The 25,646-nt window shown below is 46.3% G+C and overlaps 1 protein-coding gene across 8 annotated transcripts in view; it reads right to left on the bottom strand.

Moving 5' to 3' along the window:
- MINK1 (misshapen like kinase 1) overlaps positions 1–25,646 on the bottom strand; it is a 97,781-nt gene that overhangs the window by 19,519 nt on the left and 52,616 nt on the right. The window contains exons 11-24 of one of the 8 annotated variants that reach the window (XM_067469636.1): positions 23,784–23,853; positions 23,441–23,651; positions 18,979–19,095; positions 18,538–18,624; positions 18,093–18,329; positions 16,235–16,420; positions 14,440–14,724; positions 12,212–12,315; positions 10,308–10,463; positions 9,946–10,058; positions 7,653–7,744; positions 3,909–3,932; positions 2,862–3,022; positions 494–626 (exon numbers count right to left, since the gene is read on the bottom strand). In XM_067469636.1, coding sequence (XP_067325737.1) covers positions 494–626; positions 2,862–3,022; positions 3,909–3,932; positions 7,653–7,744; positions 9,946–10,058; positions 10,308–10,463; positions 12,212–12,315; positions 14,440–14,724; positions 16,235–16,420; positions 18,093–18,329; positions 18,538–18,624; positions 18,979–19,095; positions 23,441–23,651; positions 23,784–23,853 — 1,976 coding nt within the window. The remainder of the gene's footprint in view (positions 1–493; positions 627–2,861; positions 3,023–3,908; positions 3,933–7,652; positions 7,745–9,945; positions 10,059–10,307; positions 10,464–12,211; positions 12,316–14,439; positions 14,725–16,234; positions 16,421–18,092; positions 18,330–18,537; positions 18,625–18,978; positions 19,096–23,440; positions 23,652–23,783; positions 23,854–25,646) is intronic. The other 7 variants (XM_067469638.1, XM_067469637.1, XM_067469639.1 and 4 more) reach the window with 7 other exon arrangements.

Here is a 25,646-nt window from a genome sequence, read left to right as displayed (position 1 = left end):
GGTATAGGAGCCGAGGATGAAATGTCCTTCTTGGGATGCGGCCCCATCTTCACTGTATGCGGCCGCATGCGGCTGTGTGTCATTGAAAATGGCTACGCGTGTCAGTGCTGACACACGTGTCATAGGTTCGCCATCATGGTTCTAGAGGCATTCTCTCCTGACGTTTTACCTGCATCTATGGCAAGCATCCTCAGAGGCAGTGAGGTCTGTTGGAACTAGGAAAAAGGGCTTATACATCTGTGGAATGACCAGGGTGGGACAAAGGACTCTTGTCTGTTGGAGCTAGGTGGGAATGTTTCAACTGACCACCTTGATTAGCATTTGATGGCCTGCAAGTGCCTGGAGCAATCTTTTGTTGAGAGGTGATTAGATGCCCCTGATTGTTTCCCCTCTGCTGTTTTAATTCCCTTCTGTTTGTGTCCCCAATGTAGCTATAGTCTGTGTGTGTACTTTTGACACAGGGATGTAGGGAGAGAGGGAGAGGGGAGCTCACCCGCTGGACCAACATGGTGCCCTCGCCGTACGAACTCTCAGAGCCCCCGCTGCCTCCGCCACCGCCGCTGCTCCCTGCCAGGTCCTCCACGTCATGCACCACCATCGTGCTCACCGAGTCTGTGTCACCGTCCCTGGCAAAAGAGGAAGGAGAGCGGTCAGGAGAGGTGGGCACAAACCCCCCAAACCTCACCCCCCCTTCCCGGATTGGAGCCAAGCCCCCCAGCAAGGCTAGTGTGTAATGAATGGATTGAATGCGCTGAATGTTTGGGGTCTGCCTGGCGCCTATTAAGGTCTGGCTATGCATTTTTGGAACCTGGAAAACTGCATTATGGAGAAACAAAGGAGGGGAAGGACTTGACGAACTTTGGCATGCAAAGTGCTAGTGAGAACTGACCTGAGAACTTTGGGTGTAAACAACACCAGTTTACATAATCAAAGACAATGTTGCCTTAAGAAAGTAGTTAAGTGATGTACCTATTCTGGAATTGATGAGGCTCCAGCATGTCTGAGCTGAATGCCAGAGGTTTGCTATACAACCAAGTAACGGGTAACAAACATCGCTACATAAAGGGACCTTTTCCTTTTTCAACTGTGTGGCAGAACCGAAAGGAATGCTGTGTCTGTCCACATGCTTCTCTTTTCCAGCAACAGGCTTGACTGGGGAAGGGATGGGGAGTACAAATATTGATTGCCTAGCTCCGCAATCGAATCTCCTTCTATGAACCGGCACGAGCTCTAAGATCTTCCGGGGAGGCCCTTCTCTCGGTCCCACTACCGTCTCAAGCGCGGTTGGTGGGGACGAGAGAGAGGGCCTTCTCAGTGGTGGCCCCCTGCCTCTGGAACACCCTTCCAAGGGAAATAAGACAGGCCCCATCCCTCCTCTGGCGGTTTCAAGAAGCCTTTGAAAATGACCAGTTCTAACTCAGCCCCACACATTGTTGAATACGGCCTTATTCTTCCTACCAGTTACCCAGATTATTTCCTCTAAACGGCCCTGGAATGAACAGCCACAGACCCGTGTCTAACATTATTGTTGCCTGCCATAGCATTGCACTTAATTCCTGGGCCTCCTAGAATTTTTGGCCTTGCACAAATCTTGGCCCGGCCTTTTAAATTTTTAATTGCCTTGAACAGGCAGGATTATTTTTTAATATATGCGTGTTATGGTGACAATTTTTATGCTTATATTTTGTTTTGTTAATTTTATGGCTATGTTGTTTTTACTTTGTATGTTTTGTGATTTTTACCTGGGAGCTGCTCTGAGTCCCCTCGGGGAGATAGAGCAGTATATAAATAAAGTATAATAATAATAATAATAATAATAATAATAATAATAATAATAATATGTGAGTGAATGCTAAGTAAATGTGAATGTTTCCCCTTTGCCTGTGTAATCAATATAGCTATTATAAAACCAATACTGGAGTCTGTGTGTCTACTAGAAATGGGAACTAAAAAAATTGGAAAAATTGGGAAAAAACATTTTTTCCCCTAGAAAAATTGAAAAGTATGTAGAATATGTTATAGTACTCAAACTATAAAAATAAAGACCTTTTTGTTTCTACATATGTCTTTTCTCATTTTTCAAAAAAAAAAAAAAGACGTTGGATATAAAAACACAGAAAACTGTTTTTCTCTCATTTTTTCCATGTTTTTTCCAGGCCTTCCCATCTCTACATCTCTACATTTCTCTGATAGTGCCAGATGTACTCTGTCCCACTGAAAATTCTAGCATCTACTTCTTTCTCTGATAGTGCCTGATGTACTCTGTCCCATTTAAAAATGGATTAAAGAACATATTAAAGGTTCAGAATCTACTAATGACAAGTGGGCAGGGGAAAGGTCAGCTCAAAGGCAGGGAACATGGCAGGGAAAACGCTTGAGGGAAATATAGGCCACTGGTGTCAGGAGTCAATTTCTGACGGCATGAAGACATCACAAATTCCCTCCGTGACATCCTGACTGAATCCTCCTGGCTGAATCGATTCTCCCTCTGTGACATTTTGAAGCCAGCAAAGGGCATTGAAAACCTTGTATTGGAACTTGTGAAGCAACAAGCTCTAATAAGGAAACTGAGAAGAGGGGGAGATGGGCAGGAAAGGTGTATAAAAGGAAGTGGTGGTGGGGAAAAAGTCAGTAGTGTCTTCCTTTGCTGCAGAGATACAAGCAATATATTCATTTCAAAGCAAAAACGGCTTGTGAGTGGTTATTTAATATTGCTACATAGATCCTACAGTCATACAACTGGACTCCATCCTGGGAACCAATTGTGATGAGGAGGTGCTTGTGGGCAAGCAGGGAAGGCCTGTGTGGCACGTGTGGGCCATTAACCAATGAGATGTGCTTCTTCCATATGCCACCCTCACCGAGTCCCCGTCGTGTCTGTCCCGGGCTCGGAGCGCTCCTCCTCCTCCTCCTCTTCCTCTTCACTGGAGTCCAGCTCCTCGCTGGAGGAGGAGTAGTCCATGGCCTTCTTGAGGGGCTTCGGGGCCGCCTCCTCCGGGCGCTCCTTCAGCAGCACAAAGTTCTGTGGGGAGAAGCAGAAAAGGGGGCCAGGGTTGCACCCATGTCTGAGCACCAGACCCAGCACAGAGTAGCCACACAGAGCACGCCCAGTTTTGGAGGAGAAAGCAGGATGTAAACAAATGCGATCACAAGCACCACCCAGTTGGGAAAGAGGGAAGGGAAAGCTGCAAACGACAGAAGCCCCGTCAGATTCCAGGGAAAACAACCTTGTTCCATAAAGGGAACTGAGAGAGAGAAATGGCCCAGTTGGAGCTCAGAGAGAAATGTATCAACCCTTGTCTATAGAGCCGGCATGGGCTAACTTCGGCCCTCTCTCCAGGTGTTTTGGACCAGTAGGCTATTAGGAATTGTGTGGGCTGATGTCCAAAACACCTGGAGGGCCAAAGTTGGCCCATAGATCTGTCCTCTTGGAACTGGACACTTGAGTCAATCAAGGGATCATCTGCATACCCATGTCATCACCCCTTCAGTTTATACCTGCAACAATACCTTTCTAAAACCTTCCCAGAGCATCCCCTTGGGCATTTTCTCTCCTGTTTACTACCTTACATTCACAGCTAGCACTGGCTACGATGCACTCCACTCTGCACTCAACCTACAAGGCTAGGGTGGTCCGCTGCAGCTTCTTCAATCCATCCGAAAACCACATGCACACGCACACAAACACACAGGTGCACCAAAAGCAGGAGGGAAAGGCTCCAGGTGAGAGAGAGAGAGAGAGAGGCCCAGGCAGGGGAGCAGAGAGCAGTGCAGAAGCAGGTAAGACGGATTGGAGGCAGGGAGAAGCAGCGCAGGGACACTTTGGAAACCCTTCCAGGGGCAGAAACGGGGTGCAAGATGTGAAAGAGAAAGAAAGAGGGGGTCTGCCAAAGGGAGGGAGCACTAACCTCGCCAATGGCCCGCTTATAGCTCTGAGCCGCGCAGAAGGAAGGAAAGAAGGAAAGAAGGAAAGAAGGAAGGAAGGAGAAAAGAAAGCAGAACAAGTTAGGTTGCAGTTGCCAGGCCCATCCTCTGAAACATTTTTTGCACCGGGACTGTAGCGCAGCTGGCTGGAAGTCAAGTGCACTAAGGTCACTATTGACCAAAAGGTCATGAGTTTGATGCCAGCCCGGGTCGGAGTGAGCTTCCGACCAATTTTGTATAGTTTGCTGTCAACCTCTGCAGCCTGAAAGACAGTTGCATCTGTCAAGTAGGAAATTTAGGTACCACTTATGTGGGGAGGATAATGTAACTAATTTATGAGGCCATAAAAATCTCCAGCAAGCATGCAAAGAATGAGGAAGTACTTCATCAGTGTCACAAATGGACGGTGAAGCGACAGCTCCCCTGGTGGCCAGAATACCCTCATGAAAAAGCAGGAATGTTAAATTGCCTCTGTGTCTGTCTATGTGTGTTGTGTGTCTATGGCACTGAATGTTTGCCATGTATAACTAATTTACAATGCCATAAAAATCTCCAGCAAGCATGCAAAGAATGAGGACGTACTTCATCAGTGTCACAAATGGACGGTGAAACGACAGCTCCACCGGTGGCCAGAATACCCTCAAGAAAAGCTGGAATGTTAAATTGCCTCTGTGTCTGTCTATGTATGTTGTGTGTCTATGACATTGAATGTTTACCATGTATATGTACGTTGTAAAAATCATAAAAGGGCGGAATATAAATTTGGTAAATAAATAAACTAACTACTGGCCTCACCCAGTGTAGTACCGGGACTGTGGTGCAGCGGGCTGGGAGTCAACTGCATTAAGGTCACTACTGACCAAAAGGTCATGAGTTTGAAGCCGGCCCAGGTCGGAGTGAGCTTCAGACCAATTGTGTAGCTTGCTGTCAACCTTTGCAGCCCGAAAGACAGTTGCATCTGTCAAGCAGGAAATTTAGGTTCCACTTATGTGGGGAGGCTAATTTAACTAATTTACGAGGCCATAAAAATCTCCAGCAAGCATGCAAAGAATGAGGAAGTACTTCATCAGTGTCACAAATGGACGGTGAAGCAACAGCTCCCCTAGTGGCCAGAATACCCTCATGAAAAGCTGGAATGTTAAATAGCCTCTGTGTCTGTCTATGTATGTTGTGTGTCTATGGCATTGAATGTTTGCCATGTATATGTACATTGTAAAAATCATAAAAGGGCGGAATATAAATATGGTAAATAAATAAATAAACTACTGGCCTCACCCAGTGTAGTACCGGGACTGTGGTGCAGCGGGCTGGGAGTCAACTGCATTACGGTCACTACTGACCAAAAGGTCATGAGTTTGAAGCCCAGGTCGGAGTGAGCTTCCGACCAATTGTGTAGCTTGCTGTCAACCTTTGCAGCCCAAAAGACAGTTGCATCTGTCAAGCAGGAAATTTAGGTACCGCTTATGTGGGGAGGCTAATTTAACTAATTTACGAGGCCATAAAAATATCCAGCAAGCATGCAAAGAATGAGGAAGTACTTCATCGGTGTCACAAATGGACGGTGAAACAACAGCTCCCCTGGTGGCCAGAATACCCTCATGAAAAAGCTGGAATGTTAAATAGCCTCTGTGTCTGTCTATGTATGTTGTGTGTCTATGGCATTGAATGTTTACCATGTATATGTACATTGCAAAAATCATAAAAGGGCGGAATATAAATATGGGAAATAAATAAACTAACTACTGGCCTCACCCAGTGTAGTACCAGGACTGTGGCGCAGCTGGATGGGAGTCAACTGCATTAAGGTCACTATTGACCGAAAGGTCATGAGTTTGAAGCCAGCCCGGGTCTGAGTGAGCTTCCGACCAATTTTGTGTAGCTTGCTGTCAACTTTTGCAGCCCAAAAGACAACTGCATCTGTCAAGCAGGAAATTTAGGTATCGCTTATGTGGGGAGGCTAATTTAACTAATTTACGAGGCCATAAAAATCTCCAGCAAGCATGCAAAGAATGAGGAAGTACTTCATCAGTGTCACAAATGGACGGTGAAGCGACAGCTCCCCCGGTGGCCAGAATACCCTCAAGAAAAGCTGGAATGTTAAATAGCCTTTGTGTCTGTGTATGTATGTCGTGTGTCTATGGCATTGAATGTTTGCCATGTATATGTACATTGTAAAAATCATAAAAGGGCGGAATATAAATATGGTAAATAAATAAATAAACTACTGGCCTCACCCAGTGGAGTACCGGGACTGTGGCGCAGCTGGCCGGGAGTCAACTGCATTACGGTCACTACTGACCAAAGGTCATGAGTTTGAAGCCCAGGTTGGCGTGAGCTTCAGACCAATTGTGTAGCTTGCTATCAACCTTTGCAGCCCAAAAGACAGTTGCATCTGTCAAGCAGGAAATTTAGGTACCGCTTATGTGGGGAGGCTAATTTAACTAATTTACGAGGCCATAAAAATCTCCAGCAAGCATGCAAAGAATGAGGAAGTACTTCCGTCACAAATGGACGGTGAAGCAACAGCTCCCCTGGTGGCCAGAATACCCTTATGAAAAGCTGGAATGTTAAATAGCCTCTGTGTCTGTCTATGTATGCTGTGTGTCTATGGCATTTAATGTTTGCCATGTATAACTAATTTACGATGCCATAAAAATCTCCAGCAAGCATGCAAAGAATGAGGAAGTACTTCATCGGTGTCACAAATGGACGGTGAAGCAACAGCTCCCCTGGTGGCCAGAATACCCTCAAGAAAAAGCTGGAATGTTAAATAGCCTCTGTGTGTCTGTCGATATACGTTGTGTGTCTATGGCATTGAATGTTTGTCATGTATAACTAATTTACGATGCCATAAAAATCTCCAGCAAGCATGCAAAGAATGAGGAAGTACTTCATCAGTGTCACAAATGGACGGTGAAGCAACAGCTCCCCTGGTGGCCAGAATACCCTCATGAAAATGCTAGAATGTTAAATAGCCTCTGTGTCTGTCTATGTATGTTGTGTGTCTATGGCATTGAATGTTTGCCATGTATATGTACATTGTGATCTGTCCAGAGTCCCCTGCGGGGTGAGAAGGCCGGAATATAAATACTGTAAAAACAAACAAATTCCCTCTTAAGATTTCTGTAGGTAACACTATAATTTTTGTTCCTTGGTTATCAAAATCATTTCCTAATTGGTTCCATCAAAATACATGGGAAAGTTTAATATTGTTATTATGCACTGTCTTATGTCTAATTGCACTATAATTGCTTCTTTTGCTTATCAATGTATGTATTTTTATGGCATCGAATTGTGCCGATTGTGTACGCCGCTCTGAGTCGCCTCCGGGCTGATATGAGCGGGGTAGAAATAATGCAAATAAAGAAATAAAAGTTTTAGTAAACTGCCGAAACTTTGTCTTTGTGGGAGGGACATCCTGATATAGCACATTTTGTGATAGTTTTTCAATGAGTTGTGATAGTTTTTCAATGAGTTTTTCATCATTGAGTCTCCACCAATTCAACACAGCTTTGGCTGTCATCATTGAGTCTCCACCACCAATTTGGCTGCCACAAAAACAACATTCCTGGAGTATAGCAACTACTTTCAAAATAAGGACCGCACAGTTAAAACAGGAAATAACACTTTCTGGCCAGGAACAGTTGTGGCTTGACCACCTGAAGGTGTGACCCCTGAACTGAGAGCCCGGCACCCCATAATATGCCCTCCTCCAGAGGGTCACTCACCGCTGGCCGGCCTGGTCGGGACCGGTGGTCTTCGGCAGCCTTGGCTTTGTTCCCTGGAGGCAGAATGGGAGAGCTGTCCAGCTTCAAGGGGCCTGAGAGGGGCAGAGAAGGGGGCCAGAATGAAGGCAGGGGGGTCAGCGTCATTATTATTAAAGTGTTTGTTTATATTTTTAGGCGAATGTGTTGTTTTGAGGCACTGTGTACGTGCCATTCTAAGCCGCCTTGAGCCCCGCCTTAAGGGGTAGAGAAAGGCCAGATATAAATACGCCAAGTAAACAAACAAATAAATAAATAAGGACATTTACATCCTGCCTTTTGAGCAGGCATGGGCCAACTTCGGCCTTCCCTCCAGGTGTTTTGGACTCCAATGCCCACAATTCCTAACAATTCCAAAATACCTGGAGGGCTGAAGAATGCCCATGCCGGCTTTTGAGCCTCACCTCCTCCATAAGTGTCCTCAAGGTGGTTTAGAACAATAACACAATATTCACGACAAGAAAATGAGACCCGTAACAACAACAACAACTTTATGTCTATTTAAGTCTGAGTCATGTTTGGATGAGTAACAAAATAATAATATAATTTTATATATATATAAAATTATATATACAGATGTCATGTTCATCTGTGGGATTAACATAACTCAAAAACCACCGTCCGAATTGACACCAAATTTGGAAACAATAAACCTCTCAGGCCAAAAAATATTCAAGACAAGAAAATGAGATCTGTAACAACAACAACAACTTAATGTCTAAGTTCAAGTCATGTTTGGATGAGTAACACAAAATAATAATAATAATAATAATAATAATAATAATATAAATAAAACTGTCATGTCCGTCTGTGGGATTAACAGAACTCAAAAACCACTGGGCGGATTGACACCAAATTTTGAAACAATAAACCTATCAGACCAACGAGTAACCATCACTCATAAAAACACTACAAAACACAGCGGAAGAGACTTAAAAAGCAAAAAAACCCAAAACAAAACAACCCCCCCCCAAAAAAACAAAAACAAAATAAAACCTCAAAAAAGAAGACAAAAAAATTACAATGCATGTGCAAAACAACACATATATATACACACAAAAAACACATAAACAGACTGGGCCACAGCAACGTGTGGCAGCTAGTCACTCATAAAAACACTGAAAAACACAGCGGAAGAGACTTAAAAAGCCAAAAAATAAAAATACACTAAAACACATGCGCAAAACCACATATATACACATATACACAAATATATACACACACAAAATACATATACACAGACTGGGCCACAGCAACACGTGACAGGAAATGGCTAGTCACTCATAAAAGCACTGAAAAATACTTTAAAAGCCAAAAAATAAAAAATACATTACAATGCATCCGCAAAACCACATATATACACGTATACGCAAATATACACACACACATATATACACACAAAAAGCCATGTGTTGACTGGGCAACAGCAACACATGGCAGGGAACAGCTAGTCTATATAAATAATAATGTAATGTTAGTTTGTGAGATTAATATAATTCAAAAACCACTGGATGAATTGACACCAAATTTGGACACAAGACACCTCTCAGGCCAACAAGTGACCATCATGCATAAAAACAATGAAAAACACAGCGGAAGAGACTTAAAAAGCCAAAAAATACATCACAACGCATGCGCAAAACCACATATATACACATATACACAATTATATACACACACAAAACACATATACACAGACTGGGCCACAGCGACGCGTGGCAGGGGACAGCTAGTTATGTATATAAATAAAAATGTAATGTTCATTTGTGGGACTAATATAACTCAAAAACTACTGGCCAATGAGTGACCATCACTCATCAAAACAATGGAAAACACAGCGGAAGAGACTTAAAAAGCAAAAAAAACACCCCAAAATTACATTACAACGCATATGCAAACACACATATGCACATATACACAAATATATACACACATATACAGACACAAAACACATATACACAGAATGGGCCACAGCAACGTGTGGCAGGGGACGGCTAGTCAGTAATAAAAACACTGGAAAACACAGCGGAAGAGACTTAAAAAGCCAAAAAATACATTGCAACGCATGCGCAAAACCACATATATACACATATACACAGATTGGGCCACAGCAACTTGTGGCAGGGACGGCTAGTAATAATAATAATAATAATAATAATAATAATAGAAATAATAATGTATTGTGATTAATGTGAGCGCTTTTGAGCGCTACCCTTCCTGTCCTCAAACGCCCTGCTTTCGCCCTGCGACCTCTCACCTCCAACCCGGTTGCGCTCCAGTGACCCCGGCTGTGGCAAGTGGGCCCCCCCAGACTGCAGCAGGCTATCCGTGCGCTCCCAGCCTGGGTCGCTCCTCCGTAGGTCGGGGTTGCTGTTTGGGGGGGAAAGCGGAAGAAGGAGATGGTGAATGTGGCCGTGTCATTGCCCCCCGCCTTGCCCCATACAATGCCCCTCCCTCCGAAGCCACCGCCACAAAGGACCCGCAACCAGAGAGCCAGAGCAAGCGAGCGCCCAGCCAGAGCCTCCTCCTCCGGAGCAAGCAGCCACCGACACCCGAGCGGGAAGAGAAGAGAAGGCGAGAAGGGCTCCTCCTCCTCCTCCTCCCTCGCGGCTGCATTACCTACTGGCGCTCGGCACGGCGGGCAAGGGCTCTCGGGACGGGGTCCGGCCGGAGGGATGGGGCAGGGGGGCCGCGGCCGGCAGGGGCTCCCCCCACTTGGCCCCCCGCTCCAGCCGGCTCTGCAGGTGGATGTGCCACGCAGACCTGCTACGGGGCCTGCACAGGGGAGGAAGCAACTCCTTAGGGCAGGTATGGGCCAATTCCGGCCCTCCCTCCAGGTGTTTTGGACTACAACTCCCACAATTCCTAACAGCCGGTAGGCTGTTAGGAATTGTGGGAGTTGGAGTCCAAAACACCTGGAGGGAGGAGGGCCCAAGCTGGCCCATAGAATAATAGAGTTGGAAGGGAGCTCTAAAGGCCATCTAGTCCAACCCCCTTCTGTCTCCATGCAGGAAAAGCACCATCAAAGTACCCCTGACAGATGGCCATCCACAGCCTCTGATTAAAAGCCTCCAAAGATATGCATCCAAAGGAAACGAGTGTCTACATCAACCCATGGAGCCATGGGTTCAATTACACTGTTCTACAAATTTTCAGTTTTTCTCAGTTTTGGAAACAAAATGTGCTGTTTCTTAATAAATTTAACATGCTGAATTCAAATATAATAATTAAATGTGTTAATTGGCTCTGGTTTTTATGCAACAGCTATTTCAATTTTCTCCACAATAGGTAATTCGTTAATATTATGATAATGCGCCTAACCTTACTGCATGTATATAAACCGTGAATATTTACTAAATTGTAGTCAAATTATATTGCCAATAGCTTATACATGAGAAATATTTAATTAGTCTATTGTTTATGTTTGTGCGGCAAGAAACTCTATGAGTAGGCCTAATGCAGTTGAAAAGTCTGAAAGTTTAAATGTCGCTTTAATCGTGACTTGAGTTTCTATCCTGTTTGCTTCTCTTGACTTTTCTTTTGCTCCAGCAGGAGTCTGACAGCATTGACGGAGTCCATTGGCCTTGATCTCTTTTTTCCATAGTGCTTTATTTACACACGTGCGAGGAGGCATCACAACAGTAAAAAGAACAATGTAAAACGATGTTTAACGATACTGTCTCGGTCTTCAACTGACTGACCCTCATCTGGCCCAGCCATAGGTTTTAAAATTCTTGTATGTTATTGTCTATGTGTGAGTTCTATTAACTGTACTGTTTATTTTTGTGTATTGCTTGTTGTTTTTGATGTGTTGCTGGGCTTGGCCCCATGTAAGCTGCTCCGAGTCTCTTGGGGAGATGGTGGTGGGGTATAAATAAAGCTTTATTATGATTGATTATTATTATATGTACATTGCAATCCACCCTGCGGGGTGAGAAGGGCGGAATATAAATACTGTAAACACATAAGTAAATAAATAAATGTTCAGGTGGAATCTTCTTTCCTGTAATTTGAACCCATGGCTCCGTTGAGTCCCAGTCTCCAGGGACTGCCCCCTCTTCCTTAGGACACATATTTGCACATGGCTCTCATAATGTCTCCTCTCAGCCTTCTCTTCTTTGGCTAAACAGACGCAGCTCTTTAAGCCAGTCCTTATATTTATGGTCTCCAGGCCTTTGATCCGCAAAGCATCAAAGGAAGGAACGGAGCCCCTGGGAAGTCTTCCTCCACATTCTCCTGGCTGAGGGAGAACCTCCACTGATCCAAAGGTCTCACAGGATGGTGGCTCCCCCCCCCCCAAGGAAGTCCATTCCCCCCCCCCCCCCCGGAAGTTCATCTTCCTGCCATCTTGCCTCGGTCCTCAGTGCCTGGCGACCCTGGCTGGACCCTTGGCCATCCAACAAATCTTCTCCCAGGCCCACAAAGGATGCCTGCCTGACCTGATTTCACCTTCTACAGCAAAACATTCTCCTAGAATCAAGGCTAACTGAGATTGAGTGGCTGGCCAATGCCCAGGGGCTCACCTGGCTCGGACGGCGTGGGCTGGCCGGATCCCGACTCCGCTGCTTCCGCCCCCGGCGCCGCTGGTGTTGAGGGCGGTGGCGATGGAGGAGGTGCGCTGGGGAACCTGGAGATGGAGGAGAACAAGGTGGGTCCATTAGATGCAGAAGAATGACACCTTGGGCATATCTATGCAGGGTCTCATGGCCTCCCCAGTCCACAAATGCATCCTGGGGGAAGCAGATATCTCAAGAGCAGGGGGTCCTCAAACTACGGCCCTCCAAGGTCATTTACCCGGCCCTTGGCCAGGGTCAACCTAAGTCTGAAATGATTTGAAAGCACACAACAACAACAATCCTATCTCATCAGCCAAAAGCAGGCCCACACTTCCCACTGAAATACTAATATGTTTACATTTGCTAAATTTGTTCTTTATTTTGATTATTGTATTGTTTTTAAGTGTTTTTTTGCACTACAAATAAGATATGTGCAGTGTGTATAGGAATTCATTCATTTTTTTTTCCAAATTATAATCTGGCCCTCCAACAGTTTGAGGGTCTGTGAACTGACCCTCTGTTTAAAATGTTTGAAGACCCCTGCTCAAGAGGGACCTCTGCAGTGGGTGGGCTCACGCAAGCCCTGAGAAAGAGGGCACAGGCTCCCATGACATATTGCCCAACACTGCCAGGCATTGAGCACACTCAAGGCACATGTCCCCTTATTAAATGGGGCCAGGTGGGGGCTGCAAAGGTAAGGGGCTACCCAAAGGCTCCCTCAGCTGAACACCCACTGTTTTGGGGACTGGCACCAAGGCACAGTAAACAGAGTAACTTTATTGTCATTGCACACTGTCTAAATCAGGGGTCCTCAAACTTTGTAAACAGAGGGCCAGGTCCCTCAAAGTGTTGCAGGGCGAGATTATAATTTGGAAAAAAATTGAATTAATTCCTATGCACACTGCACATATCTTATTTGTAGTATAAATAAACACTTAAAAACAATACAATAATTAAAATGAGGAATAATTTTAACAAATATAAACTTATTAGTACAGTGTTCCCTCGCTACTTTGCAGCTCGCTTACTGCAGACTCACTGTTTCACAGATTTCAAAAAATATTCATTTAAAATATATTGTCAGGATTATTTAGTTATGCATGTGTGTTTTTCAATGTGTTTCTATGTAATTCAAGATGGATTCTATTCTGCTGTTTTGTGTATTAAAAATGCTGGCTGAGGCAGAGAAAAGGTAACCTTGACAGAAATGAGATAACGTGTTCTTTGGCTGGGAAGAAGAGGGAGGATCTGGTCTCAGCCAGAAGTCAGATAAGCAGATGTTCAGAGACTGTTGTGTTGTGCTTTGTAGTTCCTGATTGTAGCTTGCTGTGTGAAGACGTGTCTTATATGTACTTAGTAAAACTTAGTAAAAAATCAGAGCCCTGATTTTTGGAGTACTGTCTCTGTTGATCTAGCAAACCTTCTGCTGCACACCCCCCAAACTCTGACATATATATCATGGTATTTTCACTGTTTTGTGGGGTTTTGCCGCTGCCGCTGTGCTCCAAGACCCTTTCCCTCCTGAGTCCTCCCTCCCTCCAGCCTTGAAGGGCCTTTCTTTCCTTTCCTTCCTTTTATTTTAAGGTTATAAAGACTTAAAATAGCTACTAAAATAATGTATAAATATTAAAATAGAGCATCCCTACATTGCGTTTTTTTACTTATTGCAGGTGGTCCTGGAACGTACCCCAGGCAATAAGTGAGGGAACACTGTATTTCAGTGGGAAGTGAGGGCCTGCTTTTGGCTGATAAGATAGGATTGTTGTTGTTGTTGTTGTGTGCTTTCAAGTCATTTCAGACTTAGCTTGACCCTGAGGGAGGGTCGGATAAATGACCTTGGAGGGCCATATTCGGCCCTCGGGCCTTAGTTTGAGGACCCCTGGCCTAAACGATGCGGCCAGGTGGAGACTACAAAGGTAAGGGGCTCCCCCCAGCTGACCACCCACTGTTTTGGGGCACTGAGACACAGTGAGTACTTTACTGTCATTGTGTGCCGTCCAACGAAATTAAATGCTACCTCAATCACATTACAAATGTATAAGGACAAAACACAGCACCCATCCTTCCGCCTTCTAATCGCTACTGCACATCCCTTGATGAGTATGCCCATGGGTCCCCAAGCTGACCACCCAGCTGACCAAGCCCACGGGTCCCTTGACCATCCCTTCACCCCCACCCCATCCAAACAGTGTTACCTTGGGCGGGGGCTCGGCCTCCATTTTGACCCAGGGTCCTCTCTGCTCGGCACTGGGCCGCGACGGCTGCGGGGCGGGCCCCTCGGAGGTGGGGTCGGAGTTCTGCCGGATCATGGCCGCCCGAGGCGGGGAGGGGGCGGAGGAGGAAGAGGCGGAGGAGGCGGAGGAGGAGGAGTCATGGACAGGGAAAGCGGCCATGTTCTTGGTGGGCTGGTCCTGCAGCGACTGGGAGCGAGGGACGGGGGCGGCGTAGGGCTTGAGCGGGACGCGGTGGGCCAGGTGGCTCTGCGGGGAGAGGGCGGCAGAGGGGTCAGCGGGCGGAGGCGACCGGGACAGACTTGGCTCCTCGGGCCTCATCCTGTCAGCCTCCATCCGCTGCAGTGCCGCTTGACCCCTCTGGAGACCACGCACAGCCTCTCTCCTAGGAGACTAGCACCTGCCGCTCTTGGCATCCTGTCTCCGGAAGTCCCGAACCCAGGCATGGACCAACTCCAGAGCTCCCTCCAGGTGTTCTGGACCTCCCGCAATTCCTAACAGCCTACCTACTGAAGGCCAGACTCCTTTTCACCCAAATGCCACTCAGTTAAAAAGTAACCAACAATAAGTAAAGAATTGTATTAAGAAAAGAGTATATAATAGAAAAAACAGGTTAAACCCTTGTGCCAGCAGAACTGCTGACCAAAAGGTCAGCGGTTCAAATTCGGGGAGCTGGGTGAGCTCCCATATGTCAGCTCCAGCTTCTCATGCAGGGACATAAGAGAAGTCTCCCACAGGACGATAAAACATCCGGGTGCCCCCTGGGCAACATTCTTACAGACTGCCAATTCTCTCACACCAGAAGCGACTTGCAGCCACTCCTGACACGAAAAAAAATCCAGAATAATCAGAACAGGCGATTAATCACCAAGGTACATTCAAAACACAGACTTAAAAACATCCATACACTTGATATTCTTTGGTGTAGCAATCAGCATGGACCAACTCTGAACTTTTACCCAAAAGGTAAAAACAAGAAACTGTAATCCAAGGCTTCCAAAACTTCAACAAAGAACTATAATCCAAAGGCCTGAAAACACGAACGAAGAAATGTAATCCGATTGAGAGTCTCTGATCGTAAACAAGAAAACAGGGCACAGAATGAAAGGCAGAACTCTAAACCCAGAGCTCCCAAAACAGGCAAATCCAACGCTGATCTCACACTGAGCATTGTGGCAGATCGCTTAAGAATTCCATCTCTTACCCACGACATTACGCTTTCTCACACCTGGATTCCCTTTGCTTATTTTTCAGCCTCTGGGAAAAACGTCATTGTCTCTGCTTAGCGCTATCTCTTCGTAACTGTGATTGTTGAGTTACGGGCCGAGTTCCTGTCTCCTCCGCATTCCTTTCTGAGTCAATCCCTGGCAGAGTCTCATGAGAACCACTTTCTGTTTCCCTAAAAACTGTTCCAACTGAAACATTGCCATCTTCCAAGGAAACTTCCTGAGACCTCACAGAAGTTACAGGCTCAGAAGTAAGAACCGCAGGCCTCACCAAAAGGTTTCCCTCCTCATCCTCATCACTACCAGCTGTTAGGAATTGTGGGAGTGGGAGTCCAAAACACCAGGAGGGTTGAAGTTGGCCCATGCCTGCTCTACCTCCCCCCCCCCCCAAGAGGGCGATGTTCACCCCTCCCCCGGGCTAAAAAGGACAGCCAATGAGAGAAGCAGCGGCAGCAGATGGCAATGAGCGGCTGGAATGATATGGGAGGGGCTGACAGGCGGGCGAGGGGCGGGGTGTGCCGAGGAGGTCTCACCTTGTGCTGCCCCTCCTGGGGCTCAACGGGGCGCTGCATGGGAGGGGTCTGGGAGGCCGGGGAGGAGTTGAGCGACACGGACTCCGCGCGGGACGAAGGGGGTGCAGCGCCCTCCGAGGCCCCCAGCTTGGTCTTGGCCACCGGGGAGGCCGCATTCTGCTTGTTCATGCGCGTCCGCTCCTCCACCTGAGGAAGAAGCAAGCGAGAAGGAGGGAGGGAGAAGTGTGAGAAATATCGGTTGCTTTCCTGTAAACATAGTTTCCCGAGTGGTCAGCTGTGAATCACACATTTGGTATATTCCTGCGTTTGCGCAGGCAGCAACAGACATTCTTGAGACTATTTTTGAGCGTTAGAGTAGCCCCGCCCACTCTCCCCATCAGCATAAATAGACCAATAGCAGGGCTACTGCCCAGTTCTTCTAATCCGCCGCTAAAAGCAGCAACGGAAACAGAGACTTCACAAATAATCTAAAACTAATATTAAACAAGAAAGAAAATGTCTACCATTTCCTTCAAAAAGTGTGTATCGTGCCCAAATAAGATCCCAGACAACGATAATCAAAGAGCATTCTGAACCCCACCAACAACAGAATTGGGCCAAACTTCCCACACAGAACTCCCATGACCAAAAGAAAATCCTGTGTTTTCTGATGGTCTTTGGCGACCCCTCTGACACCCCCTTGCGATCCCCCCCAGGGGTCCTGACCCCCAGGTTGAGAAAAGCTGGTCTAGGTCAAGGTGCTTGGAACTTCAGATGCAGAGCATACAACAAAGACAGACTTGCTTTCCCCAAAGGCTTAGAGATAAGTAGAGGAAAAGCAGGTTTGTGAGGAATGATGTCATGGGAGCGACTGAGGCCTTTTAAAGTGATTCCTGTTGGTACAATCTTTGTGAGAGCAACATTGTCTTCAGGTGAACAGCTCTCGGTTCTTGTTCTTGCTTCTAATTCATGTGTAGCACAGATTGCCCGCCTTGGATTCATGGTATCATGTTTATCGATATATCTGTGGATTGACTCTCGAAACTGTATTTGAGAGGATTTTGGACTCTTGGCTATCTTGGAAATAACTTTTGGAACTTTGATTCTCTTTTTTTATATATATATAGAGTTTTCCCTGACAGTATGTCTAGCCGTGTCCGACTGAGGGGTGATTCTTATCTGAAATTTCACTATCTTCCAAGTGTTGTTATTTACTTATTGTCCTGATTTTAGAGTCTTTTATTACTAGAAACAATCAGGGCCAATTAACAATCTCCCAACAAAGGATTCTCCCAGGCAGGAAAGAGCCAGGCTTTGAAGCTGCCAGGCTATTAAATGCTAACCCAGCTGGCCAATTGCAACATTCACACTTGCTTCAGGCAGACAACAGTTCTTTCTCCGACCCTGAACATTCCACAGATCTATAATCCCCACTTGCCTAGTTTCCAACAGACCTCTCAACCTCTGAGGATGCCTGCCATCGATGTGGGTGAAATGTCAGGAGAGCATGCTTCTGGAACATGGCTAGACAAGCCTGTAGTTTTCCCTTGTGTTCTCTCTTTTTTGTAAACATTTCCTTGTGTTCCCAAACGATTTCCACTCATTCTTCTTCCCTCCTCTCCTATCTCTTTGGGTCAGCTTGTGTTGCCTAACCCCTCGCACACTCCACCTCAGCAAAGCTGTATCTCTTTACCTTCCTTCACTCTTTCTTGCTCCTTTTCCTTCCCTTCTCCTTTCTCTTGTAACCCATTCCCAATCCATTCCTCTTCTATGAAAGTTCATCTCCTGGTCCCAACAACAACACCGGCACCCCATGAAACACGAGTTAACAGCACCACAGGGAAGAAGCCTGCATTCACCCCATTGCTGCATGGCGTACCTCTCGTGCCCAGGTGGGCTTCTCTGTGGGGTTGGTGCTGCGGTTGTAGTGGTAAAGGGACTTCTTCTCCTGCTGCTGCTGCTTGTGAAGCTGTTGTTGTTGCTGCTGTTGTTGCTGCTGTTGCTGTTGTTGTTGTTGTTGCTGCTGCAGGGACTTCAGGTAGGCATGCTCCTGCTGGAGTTGGCGCTGGAGGCGCTCCGACTGCCGCTGCTCCTCCAGCTGCTTCCGCTTGTACTCCTGGGGGAGGGAGGGAGGGAGGGGGCAGAGGATTGGGGGTAGGATAGGTGGATGGGGTTGCCAAGCAGAGCCCCTTCCTCTCTCCCTCCCTCCCTGCCCAGCTTCACCCAGTTCTGGCCAAAGAAAGAATCCCCATCTGCCCCAACTGTTGGGCAGCCCCCCAGGTGGGGAAGAGGCCTGAGTCTGGACCCCCTGCGGCCCCCTTTACCAGAAGGAGGGCTTGTTCCTGGAGGAGCTGCTGCTGCAGGATCTCCAGCTGCCTCTGCTCCTCCTCCAACTTGTGCCTGATATACTCCTGAGGAGGGAGGGAAGGAAGGAAGGAAGCAGGAGAAAGAGAAAGAGAGAAGGAGAGAAAGAGAGAGGAGGTGTGGCAGGTGAAGGAGAGGAAGCGGCAGCGGCCAGGCAGACCCACCACCAGAAGCCAGAGAAACTCCCCCAAGACCCACAGCTGAAGGGAAGCGGAAGGAACAGAACTCAGCCCCTCTCATCCCCACAGCAGCAGAAGGGAGGCCTGGCCAAGTGGGTCTCTTCTACGGGGAGCGGGATGGGGGATAGGACAGGTCGTAGGAAGCAGGGGATGCTGTGGAGGGCCCTGCAACCCCCCCGCAGTCCCCTTCAGAGCAGGGGGGAGGGCCCTCGCGCCCCTCACCTGCTCCCTCTCGGCCTGGCGGCGCTCCTCCTCGCGGCGCATGACCTGCATGTCCTCCAGGCGCCGCTGCTGCTCCTTCTCCTGCATCTTCCGCTGCTCCCGCTCACGGCGCTGTTGCTGTGGGCAAACAGGCAGAGGAGGGGGTCAGGGGAGCCATGGGTCCACCTCTGGGGGTCCCTGGAGGGGTCACCCCACACCTCAACAGCAGGGAAGAGACTTTGGTTGGCCCTGGGAACCCTTTCTGGGGAAAGGCTATTCCAACAGGGCCTCTCCATGGCTGGCTCCAGGCTCAACGCTCAAACACTTACACCAGGTGCCCCCTCCCCCCAGTATTGGGTCCATGGGTCCCCCTCTGGGGGTCCCTGGAGGGGTCACCCCACATCCCAGCAGCAAATAAGTGACTTTGGTTGGCCCTGGGAACCCTTTCTGGGGAAAGGCTATTCCAACAGGGCCTCTCTATGGCTGGCTCCAGGCTCAACGCTCAAACATTTACACCACGCATGCCCCCCCCCCCCCAGTATTTAGGACTTCAACTCCCACAATTCCTAACAGACTCAGTTCCTTTCCTTTTGCCCCTCAGCCGCTTAAGTTCTTTACACTTCCTTCTTTGCTTCCACACTGGGCTTCTTTCTCATGCGGATCAACAGCTTCGCTCCCACAGAGACTCCTCTCACACTGGAGCTCCACACAGTAGCTTTTTACACAGCTTTACACACAAGGCCTTCAACCTGGGGCCTTTATAATAATAATAACAATAATAATAATAATAATAATAATAATAAACCTTTATTTGTACCCCGCTACCATCTCCCGAAGGACTCGGTGCGGCTTACATGAGGCCGAGCCCAAATACAACAGTAAAAACAATAACAACAGCATCAAAATAACTCAAAAAAACAGAGCAATAACATTAACAACACACAATGACGCAATTAAAAACAATGGCAGGGCCAAATGTAATAATTAAAATTAAAAAGTATTGGGCGTGACCAGGTGGAGTGTTTGGAGGGGGATGTTTGGCGGGAGAAAGCTGAGTGTGAAAAGGCCTAGTGTGAGAAGCTTTCGTGAGAAGCTTTTCTCACCAAAGCTTCTCACACTAGGCCTTCTCACACTCAGCTTTCTCACTCACCAAAGATTCTCACACTAGGCCTTCCCACACTCAGCTTTCTCACTCACCAAAACTTCTCACACTAGGCCTTCTCACACTCAGCTTTCTCACTCACCAAAACTTCTCACACTAGGCCTTCCCACACTCAGCTTTCTCACTCACCAAAACTTCTCACGCTAGGCCTTCTCACACTCAGCTTTCTCACTCACCAAAGCTTCTCACGCTAGGCCTTCCCACACTCAGCTTTCTCACTCACCAAAGCTTCTCACGCTAGGCCTTCCCACACTCAGCTTTCTCACTCACCAAAGCTTCTCACACTAGGCCTTCCCACACTCAGCTTTCTCACTCACCAAAACTTCTCACACTAGGCCTTCTCACACTCAGCTTTCTCACTCACCAAAGATTCTCACACTAGGCCTTCTCACACTCAGCTTTCTCACTCACCAAAGTTTCTCACACTAGGCCTTCTCACACTCAGCTTTCTCACTCACCAAAACTTCTCACACTAGGCCTTCTCACACTCAGCTTTCTCACTCACCAAAGCTTCTCACACTAGGCCTTTTCACACTCCGCTTTCTCACTCACCAAAGCTTCTTACACTAGGTCTTCTCACACTCAGCTTTCTCACTCACCAAAGTTTCTCACACTAGGCCTTCTCACACTCAGCTTTCTCACTCACCAAAGATTCTCACACTAGGCCTTCCCACATTCAGCTTTCTCACTCACCAAAACTTCTCACACTAGGCCTTCTCACACTCAGCTTTCTCACTCACCAAAGCTTCTCACACTAGGCCTTCTCACACTCAGCTTTCTCACTCACCAAAACTTCTCACACTAGGCCTTCTCACACTCAGCTTTCTCACTCACCAAAGCTTCTCACACTAGGCCTTTTCACACTCAGCTTTCTCACTCACCAAAGCTTCTCACACTAGGCCTTTTCACACTCAGCTTTCTCACTCACCAAAGCTTCTCACACTAGGCCTTCTCACACTCAGCTTTCTCACTCACCAAAGTTTCTCACACTAGGCCTTCTCACACTCAGCTTTCTCACTCACCAAAGATTCTCACACTAGGCCTTCTCACACTCAGCTTTCTCACTCACCAAAGATTCTCACACTAGGCCTTCTCACACTCAGCTTTCTCACTCACCAAAAGTTTCCCAAGAATCACGTGGCTGAACTATTTACAAATAAAAGAACAGTATAACAAGACTAAAATCAGGATTTCACATTAAGGAAGAGTTCTGGGATAAAATTCTTAAAACGGAAACAAAATGTATAACAAAATTATATGACAAGCTGTTAGAATGGTCAACGGAGACTGAATTAATAAAAAACTGTATGCTAAAATGGGCAGAGAATTTTAAAAAACCAATAGCTTTGGCGGACTGGGAAATAATGTGGAACAAAAAACTTAAGTATACTTATGCCACCGATCTTAAAGAAAACTGGTTGAAAATGTTTCATAGATGGTACATGACACCAGTAAAATTAAATCAGATGTATAAAGAAGTATCAAAATCTTGTTGGAAATGCGATGTGCATGATGGAAGTTTCTTCCACTTATGGTGGAGCTGTGATATAACCCAAAAATATTGGAAAGGCATCCATGAAGAAATGCAAATAATATTCAAGAAAAAATTCCCGAGAAAAGCTGAGTACTATTTATTGGGAATTACAGATGGTGATATAAGTTTGGATGCAAATGAAGATATTTTATTTATCTATTTGACCACGGCTGCCAGAATTATATTTGCAAAATTATGGCAGCAGAAAGAAATCCCGGAGAAATTTCAATGGATAAAGAAGATAAATGAAATTAAGGACATGGACACACTAACTTTCTTATTGAAAAAGAACAATGGCAACCCCATAAAACAGACAAACTGGTCAATATTCAATGAGTATATTGAAAACAGATTAAAGGACCTTTAATAAAATATAGCGGTTATTAGACAGACGTGACTGGATATTTAAAGGAGATGGGCAAAAAGGAAAGAAACGTGCAGAATCAGAAGGAAGCCCAATTTCTTTTTCTTTTTTCCCCTCAACCTTTATCTATTATTCCAACTTTTCTATCCTCTTCAAATTATTCCCCCTCTTTCGTTGTAGTTACTGATATTTCAATAAAAATTTATACGTCAAAAAAACACATTTAGTGCTTGACTTACATTTCCGTAACTAAAAAAAACTACTTACCATATATACTCGAGTATAAGCCGACCCAAATATAAGCTGAGGCACCTAATTTTACCACAAAAAAACTGGGAAAATGTATTGATTCGACTATAAGCTGAGGGTGGGAAATGCAACAGCTACTGGTAAATTTCAAAATAAAAATAGATACCAATAAAATTATATTAATTTAGGCATCATGTATTGTTGTTATTGTTTGTATTGTTGTATTTGGGCTCGGCCTCATGTAAGCCGCACCAAGTCCCTTGGGGAGATTTTTTTTTTTGTTGTGTCAGGAGCAAGTCACTTCTGGTGTGAGAGAATTGGCCGTCTGCAAGGACGTTGCCCAGGGGACACCCGGGTGATTTGATGTTTTTATCATCCTTGTGGGAGGCTTCTCTCCTGTCCCCTTTGCATGAGGAGCTGGAGCTGATAGAGGGAGCTCATCCACCTCTCCCTGGATTTGAACCTGCAACCTGTCGGTCTTCAGTCCTGCCAGCACAGGGGTTTAACCCACTGCGCCACCGGGGGCTCCCCTTGGGGAGATGGTAGCGGGGTATAAATAAAGTATTATTATTATTATCATCATCATCATCAGTAGGATAAATGTTTTTGAATATTTACATAAAATTGCAATTCAAGATAAGACTGTCCAACTCTGATTAAACCATTATTCTGACCTTCTTCAATGTAAATATGCTTACATGTCCTCCAATAATAATCAATAGAGTAAAATAATAATAATAGAGTAAAATAATAAATGTAATAATAACAATAGAGTAAAATAATAAATGTAACAGTAACAAATAGAGTAAAATAATAAATGTAAAAATAACAACAATAATAATAAGTGTAACAACAACAACAACAAAGTAAAATAATAAATAATATTGACTCGAGTATTGTTATTGTTTGTTGTTAATATTGCTTTAACTGTTTTTAATTTGCTTTAGGTATTGTATTGCTGTATTGTGTTTTGAGGCCTTGGCCTACGTAAGCCGCATCGAGTCCTTCGGGAGATGCTAGCGGGGTACAAATAAAGTTATAATAATAATAATAATAATAATAATAATAATAATAATATAAGCCAGGGGAGACTTTTTCAGTCTAAAAAGGACTGAAAAACGAGGCTTATACTCGAGTATATACAGTAGTTTTAAATATTTCTGGCAAGGGCTACCTCCTCAACGCGGCGGCGCTCCTCTTTCTGCTCCTCGATGCGCCTCTGGCGCTGGTGCAAGAGGTGCTTGATGTGGGCCTCCGAGTCGCGGTGCTGGGCGGCCAGTTGCTGCTGTTGCTGCTTCAGAGCCTCCGAGTTGCTCTTGTTCTCCTGCTGCAGGCGCAGGAACTCCCTCCGGAGCGTGGACTCCCCGGGGACGTTCATGATGGAGCTGAAGGAGTGGGGGGAGGCTCAGGGGGTGCATTGGCCAAGGAGACCCCCACCCATCACTCTGGGCACTTGTCTCCATTGGGGTGCGTCACAGGCCCAGCCCCAGGTAACACCAAAGCTCTTCCCCCGCTACCTGGGCTCCCCTTCCTCGCCGCGCCCCTCGTCCTCCTCCTCGCTGCCGCTGTACTCGTACTCCGTCTCATCTGCGTGGAGGGAATGCAGAGCAGGTCAGGGCAGAAGGGGCCAAAGGGGAGCAGACCGTGAAGCAGACAAAACATTTCATAGAATCATAGAATCAAAGAGTTGGAAGAGACCTCCTGGGCCATCCTCCAGTCCAACCCCATTCTGCCAAGAAGCAGGAATATTGCATTCAAAGCACCCCTGACAGGTGGCCATCCAGCCTCTGCTTAAAAGCTTCCAAAGAAGGAGCCTCCACCACACTCCAGGGCAGAGAGTTCCACTGCTGAACAGCTCTCACAGTCATAGAATCCTAGAATCCTAGAGTTGGAAGAGACCTCCTGGGCCATCATCCAGTCCAACCCCATTCTGCCAAGAAGCAGGAGTATTGCATTCAATCACCCCTGACAGATGGCCATCCAGCCTCTGTTTCAAAGCTTCCAAAGAAGAAGCCTCCACCACACTCCGGGGCAGAGAGTTCCACTGCTGAACGGCTCTCACAGTCAGGAAGTTATAGAATCATAGAATCCTAGAGTGGGAAGAGACCTCATGGGCCATCCAGTCCAACCTCATTCTGCCAAGAAGCAGGAATATTGCATTCAAATCACCCCTGACAGATGGCCATCCAGCCTCTGCTTAAAAGCTTCCAAAGAAGGAGCCTCCACCACACTCCAGGGCAGAGAGTTCCACTGCTGAACAGCTCTCACAGTCATAGAATCCTAGAATCCTAGAGTTGGAAGAGACCTCATGGGCCATCATCCAGTCCAACCCCATTCTGCCAAGAAGCAGGAATATTGCATTCAAATCACCCCTGACAGATGGCCATCCAGCCTCTGTTTCAAAGCTTCCAAAGAAGGAGCCTCCACCACACTCCGGGGTAGAGAGTTCCACTGCTGAACGGCTCTCACAGTCAGAAAGTTCTTCCTCATGTTCAGGTGGAATCTCCTCTCTTGTAGTTTGAAGCCGTTGTTCCACGTCCTAGTCTCCAAGGAAGCAGAAAGGAAGCTTGCTCCCTCCTCCTCCCTGTGGCTTCCTCTCACATATTTATACATGGCTATCATATCTTCTCTCAGCCTTCTCTTCTTAAGACTAAACATGCCCAGCTCCTTAAGCCGCTCCTCATAGGGCTTTTCTCCAGACCTTTTATCATTTTAGTCACTCTCCTCTGGACACATTCCAGCTTAGAGTCAATATCTCTCTTGAATTGTGGTGCCCAGAATTGGACACAATATTCCAGGTGTGGTCTAACCAAAGCAGAATAGAGCATGGGGAGCATGACTTCCCTAGATCTAGACACTATGCTCCTCTTGATGCCTGAGGCCAAAATCCCATTGGCTTTTTTTGCCGCCACATCACATTCCTGGCTCATGTTTAACTTGTTGTCCACGAGGACTCCAAGATCTTTTTCACACGTCCTGCTCTCGAGCCAGGCCTCATTGTCCCCCATTCTGTCTCTTTGCATTTATTTATTATTTATTTATTTGCTTTACTTCTATACCGCCTTTCTCAGCCGAAATGGCGACTCAAGGCGGTTTACATAGTAAAGGTTAACACAACAACATCAAAAAGGCAATTAAAAACACGTTATACAAAACATATCAAGTCAAAAACAATCATTATCATAGATATGCGCCTCAGCAAACAGATCAGAATCCGTAATCATAATCCTTTATACCAATTCCTATGTTCGGTTGTACCATCTTCCTGTATTCCATTGCACTATTTAGCCAAACGCTTGTTCGTAAAGCCAAGTCTTGACCTTCCTCCGGAATGCCAGCAGTGAAGGGGCCTGTCTGATGTCCACAGGTAGGGCGTTCCA

Source organism: Anolis sagrei, chromosome 6 (genome assembly GCF_037176765.1).
Source record: "Anolis sagrei isolate rAnoSag1 chromosome 6, rAnoSag1.mat, whole genome shotgun sequence".
NCBI classification, from domain to species: Eukaryota; Metazoa; Chordata; class Lepidosauria; order Squamata; family Dactyloidae; genus Anolis; species Anolis sagrei.
The sequence above is the reverse complement of the archived record's forward strand: the minus strand, read 5'-3'. Positions and strand labels throughout refer to the sequence as shown.